Genomic DNA, 7,585 nt, shown 5'->3' on the forward strand with positions numbered 1-7,585 from the left:
TATCATTAAAAAAAGAGTAAATTGCAGTTTTGGTACTTATGGTTTGTTTAAATTCGCATTTTCAGTCCAACCTTTGAAAAATTGACAAGATGTATCCCCATGGTTTAAAGAAATTGTACTGCACATCCTTAGTCCAATTAAATGGACTATTTTACCCTTACTTTTTATATTTTTGTTTTTCTTTATATATATATATATATATATATATATATATATATATATAATTGTTAAAATTTTTAATACTTCTACACTTACATTTTATTTTATTAATTTACATTTTTTATGATTTATATTTTATTTTTTTGAAACTTTATTGTTTTTATATTTTGTTCGTTTATATTTTTTTGACGTTTTTTTTTGAATAATTTTTCTAGTCTTTTTTGATGTTTTGTTCGAATATCTTTTTTAATGTTTTTTTAGTCTTTTGTTTTTTTATATTTTTGTAAATCTTTTTATGAATATTTTTTGTATAAAAAATATAAATTTTTTTTGTTAAATGTGATATAATTAACACATATTAGGTATAAAATTATTTATTTTAACAGGGCTCTTGTATATTCGAGTTCAATTTTTCCAAATTTAGATTTTTTTTTTTTACATTTTGTTCCGAAAACTAATGTTAATAAGAATTCTTATAATTCAAACACGTGTCAATATTTTCGAGTTTATTTTTTATTTTTAGAAAATTTGTTCGTTTTCGAGTTATATGGTTTCCAATTAGCCATTATATTACTTGAAACTCGTTTTCGAATTTCAATTAATCTATCTATTAATCCTATTAAAAAAAATAATTTTATACCTAATTTATGTTAATAATATTCACATTTAACGAACTCTTTAACATTTTTTACAAAAAAGTATTTAAAAAAAACGTCAAAAAAATAAAATGCATTCAAACAACTAGAAAGAATTATTCAAAAAATATCAAAAATATATAAATAAACAAAATATAAAAAATATTAAATAATATATTCGAAAAATGTCAAATAAAATATAAATAATAAAAAATCTAAATAAATAAAATAAAATGTAAGCGAAAAAATATAAAAATAAAAACTAAAGAATTATATATATATATATATATATATATATATATATATATATATATATATATATATATATATATATATATATATATATATATATATATATAAGAAACAAAAATATAAAAGTAAGGGTAAAATGGTCTTTATAAATGGACTAAAGATGTGCAGTGCAATTTCTTTAAACCATAGGGATGCATCTTGTTAAATTTTCAAAGGTTGGATCGAAAGTGCGAATCTGACCAAACCACATGGACCAAAACTATAATTTACTTTTAAAAAAATTACAACAAATGATAAAAACATTTAAAAACCTAAAAACAATAAAAGATGAGAAAAATTACATTTGTTTTCCTAAATTATTCATTTTCAGCACCATCATAGATATGATCTGCCAAGTCTTCTTGAATTTGCTTGTGCTTTTGTTGGTCTTGAATATCAACAACTTTATGTAAGTATCTTGCTGTCCCTGGTAGAAATTGAATGTGTCTAGGTTCCGTAGACCAATGTTTTAAAACCCGGGTCGACCCGGCCGGTTCAACCGGTTGGACCGTGACCTGGGGTAGAAGGCAGGTCAATTGAGAACGGTTTTTTGTAAAAATACTAACCGGATCGAACCGGCCGGGTTTCTCCTAAACCGCAGTCGAACCGGTTAAAACCGAATTGACCCGTTTTAATAGGGCTTGGATACAAGTAGCGAACGTCAAAACTATGTTTTGTTTTGTTTTTTGTATTCGATATGGTTGTTTATTGTGTTTAGATTGATCCATACCATATTTTGGTATGTTTTTCAATGTTTAAACTTTGTGCACATCAAATTATTGGTTTTATATGTCTATACATTACGTTTAAAAGTAAAAATATATGAAAATAGAAAAAGACCATAAACTGAGTTGACCCCGGGGTTCAATCAGTTGAATCGGTTGACCCGTGAATCGGTCATCACATCAGATCAACTAAAAACTCGGGTTTTAAAACATTGTCGTAGGCGAATACTCCGTAATATTTCGTCATTTATCTTCAATCACATGTTATGCATTATGATACATGCATACATAATATCTTGTAGAGCTTTTAACTCATACGATCGTTTTATATGTTTAACTATGTGTCATTTTGACTTTAGAACTCCGAATGCACGTACCACGTCCTTACATGCTCCTTCTTGTCTTCTCTTGAAAATTTTGTCTCTTGGTTTTATCGGGTGTAGAAATGCCTTCATAAACGTGGAATATAGTGGATATATTCCATCGGTGAGGTAATACCCAAATTTATATTCATTTACATTCACTGTCAAAGGAGCATCCGGTGCCTTTCCTGTCAAAAGATCCTCAAATATTGGTGATTGATCAAGAACGTTTACGTCGTTGTTGGAACCCGCAACTCCGAAAAAAGCATGTCAAATCCATAAGTCTTGTGAAGTAACAACCTCTAATACCAGCGAAGGCGATCCAAGATGACCACTTTGTGTATTGACATTTCCACGTCACAAGACAATTTCTCCATATCCACTTTGTGCAATCAATGCTTCCAAGCATACCCGGAAAACCATATCTTTGTTCATACGCCACATATAGTTGTTGCATATCATTCAATGAAGGTTTGCGCAAGTATTTGTCGCCGAAGGATTGAACAACACATCTTGCCAATCTATACAAACTTTCTCGTGTAGTTTGCTCCGACATTCTCATCTAGTCATCAATAGAATCGGGCGACTCCCTCATAGCCATAAGCTTGATTGCAACATCACATTGGCTATCCGTTGAAACAATTTTTTTTGCAAACGAAACCTTCTTTTGAAATCGTTAGGTTGGTAGACACAATTATCCACAAAATAATTGTTGACTAGACGTCTATGTCCTTCTTTACGATCTCTGTTTAACGCAGCAAGTCTCGTGAGTAGTGTAGTTGGCTCTGGTTGTAATAGCACGTCCATAAAATCGTACTCAGAAAGATATCGTTATTGTCGTTATCATCGTTGAATAGATCAAAATAATCCATTTTTTTGTTTTGAATGTGAGAAATGAAGGTATTTTGAAAAAAAAATGACATGAGAAATGAAGGTATTTTGTGTAAAAAATGAAGTGAATAGGTATTTATAGGTGAGTAAATTTGAAAAGATTTTTTTTTTTTAACTTTTCGACCGTTCTTGAACGGTCCAATTTTTGACCGTTGACTGAATTAACCTCGTTGCCTCCCGTTACCATGCTAACGCCTAATACCATAAGACCAAATAACGCGCACCTGGGGAGGTGTTCAAGGCGTTAAGGCGTCGTTATTTGGATGTCAGGTCGGAATAACGTCTTGCCCACACCAACCGGTGTAATTAAATAAATAATGTACAGCTGTTCACCTTCGTTTAATGTTATCTGTACTTGATGATATTAAACTTTTACTTTGCATATCATTGAATAAACAAAAGAGGATGTTAATGGAAGAAAAAACAGAGGTAACGACGTGTTTATTGTACTTAGTAAATCTTGGTTTGACCAATACTTTTGAAATATATGAAGCAAGGCCTACAAAAATTATTTTTGGCTTTGCAAAATCGGAATTGTAAAATCCTATCAAAATAATATTATTATAAATTTTAAAACATAAAAAAACACATCTCATGTAATATTATTATAGATTTTAAAACATAAAAAAAACACATCTCATGTGATGCCCTCTGTTTCCTGTATCAAGAGCCTTCAACCCTTGAAATCTTGATTTATTTGTATTGTTTGTACCATGATCACGAGGTCTTGGTTCCTTGTGTGCATAATATTTTGTTTTTTGTTTGGTATTGAATTTCTTATCATTTGATAGTGTAACTTTGGCAAGAAAATTATAGAAATTCATAAATGCTTGTACAACTAGTCTCGAACTGAGTTAAATCTTTCTTAGCATCAAGTTATAGCAACATGAAACAAGTAGCAGTAGGCAAAAATTAGAGAGTAAACCCAACTCAGTTCAACAAGCTCACATGTAAGTGAACTGTAAAAGAAAAGGAAAATTGCTCACCTATATTGTTAATTGGGTAAAATTTTCAAAGGTACGTCTTTAATAAGAAAAAGAAAAACAGAAAATACAATGTTGTAAATGCAATAGATTTAAAAAAAAAAAAAAAAAAAAAAAAAAAAAAAAAAAAAAAAGTAGAATGTTATAATAAACAAATAAGTGAGAGTGAAAGTACATTGCTATTTCTTGCATTTAATGCAGGCAAAGAATAGTGAGAATAAAAAAGAGCCTAATCTTCAATTACACAACCACATTACATTACTCCATTATATGTATAACCATAATAACTTTAGATTCTAAAGTTATATGTCAAATAACATTCTAACATTACAATCTAAAATAAGAAACAAAATCCAACTAGACAAACAACTCTTTGAGTGGATAAATATTTGAGATTTAGAACTTCCAACCTGCAGGCATGACGCATGCCACATCAGCAAAGTCACGGTTGCCACATCATCTACAATCATCACCATTAATCTAGTATTCTGTTTCCAATATCCCATCAATGAGTCCAAATTCCAATGCCTGTGGAAATAACCAAAATATTAAACATAGAATAGAATTCAAGAAAATAAAAGTTGAATTTGTTTTCAAATGGTACCTCAGATACAGATAAGAAACGGTCCCTCTCTGTGTATTGTTGCACTTTCTCCAGTGGTTGCCCAGTAAAGGCAGCATACATCATGTCGATTTTCTGCAAAATAAAAAAAGAAAAATGGTATAAATAATATTTATATTGATTATTAGACAAACAGAAAATGAAAATTCAACTGGGAAAAAATAGATAGATATACAGACATGGCGAGACTGAACAGCTTCATTGACTTGGCGCCTTACATCCTCAACATGACCCTAAAAAAATAAGTTAAATTAAGAAATGGATATATTTAACCTGATAAAGAAAAATATTTATTCTTTCCAAATAACAAAAAAAAGAAGCAATTAGATCATACCCCACATCCACTTTGTGGTTGATGTATCATAATACGTGCATTTGGCATTGCATATCTCATGCCCTTTTCTCCACCAGCAAGAAGAAGTGCTCCTTCACTTGCAGCAACTCCAAAAGCCACTGTCCCAACTTTAGGTTTTATCTGACAGGAGATTAAATATTAAAAAAAGAAAAAAAAAAAAGAAATGCATATTTCAATTTGTTTCACTAACAGAAAATGCAGAAGACACTATTCAATCTTACCCAAGACATGCAATCATAGATTGCCAACACAGAGTAGGTGCTCCCACCAGGGCAATTCACATACACCTAGTAAAAAAAACATAAAAAGTCAAAATGTAAGACTCTTTATCTGTAATTTTTATTAAAAGTGCATAAGAAAAACTAATGTATATGACTAAAAATAAATGAAGTCATACCAGAATATCTGCCTTGTCGTCTATTGTGGCTAAAGTAACAAGCTGTGATATAACTCGTTGAGCTACCTGTGAGTTGATTGGTTGACCAACAAAAATAATACGGTTCCTGAATAATACTGTAGAAAGATCCAAAGGTCCACCTGGAGTCATGACAGCTGGCATTATGGGTGGAGCCCCTCTTCTTGCTACAATTGGATTGTAACTGCTTGATTTGAAAACCAAAATGAGAACAAGTATGTTAATATATATAGCCAGATAATATTACTGTTCGATTTATAGTTTTTAGCATGATCATTGTCAATAAGATGTGTAATAGCTAAGCATCAAGGGAGTATAGACACAAAACCTTGAATTATGAAGAGTATGTGGGTGCATTTCCTCAGGTGTCAAATGCAATTTTTGTGCTTTACTTGATAAACCTGTTAGCAAAACAATTAAAAGAAGTTGAAGGCAAATATATGAAAGTTTACTTGATAACCATGTCAACAGGGCATATCATAGAAGTTAGAAACATATAAAAAATGCAAGGAAAAGATGGGAGGAATAGAGAACTGTTCCATCCTTTCCAAAATAAAATAGGGCTACTTTGACTTCTGATGTAAAATGGGCTACTTCTTGACACTTCAAACTTCATATGGGTTTATTACAATACAACCTCCACATCATAACTTCTATCTCTATTGTTTGATATGAATTTGACCTAACTAACAAGTGCCCCTTGAATCTACAAAGAGCTTGTATGGATTTTAAGTTGGAAGTAACCCATTCTTGGATATCAAAGTGTGTGTATCTTTTGGAGAGAGTGAAACATGCCACAGGAGTAACAAACGTAAAAAAAGAGTAGCAGTTTCATCTCAAACTAAGAATGAGTGCATATTTCACTTGTGGGTATAGAAAGAAACAAAGAATCCAACTCTTAGCATTCATTTCAAAATTTTCTTTTCAATTGAAGGTAAATAGTGTAACAAAGGAAAATATATTAAGCAGAGAAATTGCATTGCTAACTCATGTTTATTGAAAAAAGAGCTTTGCATTACTCGATTGTATATCTGCAAGGGGAAGGGAATTTGGATTCACCACCACCAATGTATTATCAGTTAGAAGCAGGCAGATACCATTCCAGTAGTTACATGATTCAAACGCAAAAAGGAAATGTTCATTGCTTCACAATTAGTTATAATTTGCCCTACTTCTATAAGTAGCAATCAGTTGTCAAAATTAAACCCAAACTGAAGAAGCACTCTATTTGAAAACCTGAGAGCGAGGAACCAAATAATTCCTACCGATTTTAGACGTATCACTGTATGGACTCGGCAACGTACAAACAATTGATTTCCTCTTCGAATTTCTGGGAGAAAATAAACAAAAGTCAAAATCGAAATCAGACGATAATGATACAAGTGAAATAATGAAAATTGAACTACCAAGTATCATACCGTTGAGAAAACAGTTCGTGCCGTGAAACTTTAGAGAAAGTAAACGACGTTGATATGGCGGAGGCTGACATCGTTCCTACTGCGTGTTTGCTTGCGCTTGCAAAGGAGGGAAGGAGGGAGGTGGAGGATAGGGAACCCGGACGCCTGGGGATGGTCTTCAAGCTTTGAACTTATTGATCCGATGATCCGACCCGATCAATAAACCCTTATAAATTATAAATTGCAATTTTTTATAGTCTAATTTATTTATGGAAGAAATTTCTAAATAACATTAGTTTCTTTTTTATGGCGTTAAGATTTTTCTGCCAATTGTCATCTTCTTATTCTTCATATGCAGTTTGACATTTTTTATTTTCTCCTTTTTTGTAAGTACTTAATAACCACTTGTTATTTTTGTGTTTTTTTTTTTTAATTTAAATGCCATCAACTAAATACCACATCATAATAATTAATATTATTAATATATTAATTAATTTACATAGTAACATTCCCTTTGTTAATTCCTATATTTACATTGTATGCTTATCTTTTTTTTTTGGAACCGGCCAATGAAATATATAAGGGAAAAAGAAAGCCACATATCAGTGGCATACAAGAGTTCAAAACATACAATCAAAAGAAAATGAAACAGGAATTCTAAAACGCAACAAAGAAAATTCAGGAAAACAAAGGGCAATGAGACCATGATGTCCAATTCAGCTTGTCGATTTTTTCCCTATTTTTCACCCG

At 31.1% G+C, this 7,585-nt stretch overlaps 1 protein-coding gene across 1 annotated transcript; it reads right to left on the reverse strand.

Moving 5' to 3' along the window:
* Positions 1-4,373: 4,373 nt before the first annotated feature.
* On the reverse strand, positions 4,374-7,068 carry LOC145054139 (ATP-dependent Clp protease proteolytic subunit 6, chloroplastic-like). The gene is made up of 9 exons (XM_079002283.1): positions 6,857-7,068; positions 6,704-6,768; positions 5,767-5,839; positions 5,421-5,622; positions 5,245-5,310; positions 5,003-5,143; positions 4,848-4,901; positions 4,651-4,743; positions 4,374-4,574 (listed from the first exon to the last, which is right to left on the reverse strand). Exons 1-9 carry the CDS (start codon positions 6,925-6,927, stop codon positions 4,527-4,529), a joined length of 813 nt encoding a protein of 270 aa, XP_078858409.1. The 5' UTR covers positions 6,928-7,068; the 3' UTR covers positions 4,374-4,526.
* Between the last annotated feature and the right edge of the window lie 517 nt (positions 7,069-7,585).

The sequence above is a fragment of the Lactuca serriola genome, chromosome 5, assembly GCF_051521515.1.
Source record: "Lactuca serriola cultivar US96UC23 chromosome 5, Lser_US96UC23_V15, whole genome shotgun sequence".
Classification (NCBI taxonomy): domain Eukaryota; kingdom Viridiplantae; phylum Streptophyta; class Magnoliopsida; order Asterales; family Asteraceae; genus Lactuca; species Lactuca serriola.

Excerpts from the sequence above, each read along its gene's own strand:
- LOC145054139 (XM_079002283.1), bottom strand. The coding sequence starts at position 6,927 with ATGTCAGCCTCCGCCATATCAACGTCGTTTACTTTCTCTAAAGTTTCA. Across the intron at positions 5,311-5,420 it reads ACGACAAGGCAGATATTCTG|GTGTATGTGAATTGCCCTGG; the intron begins GTATGACTTCAT and ends TTTTTTTACTAG. Across the intron at positions 4,744-4,847 it reads AAGCTGTTCAGTCTCGCCAT|AAAATCGACATGATGTATGC; the intron begins GTCTGTATATCT and ends TTTATTTTGCAG.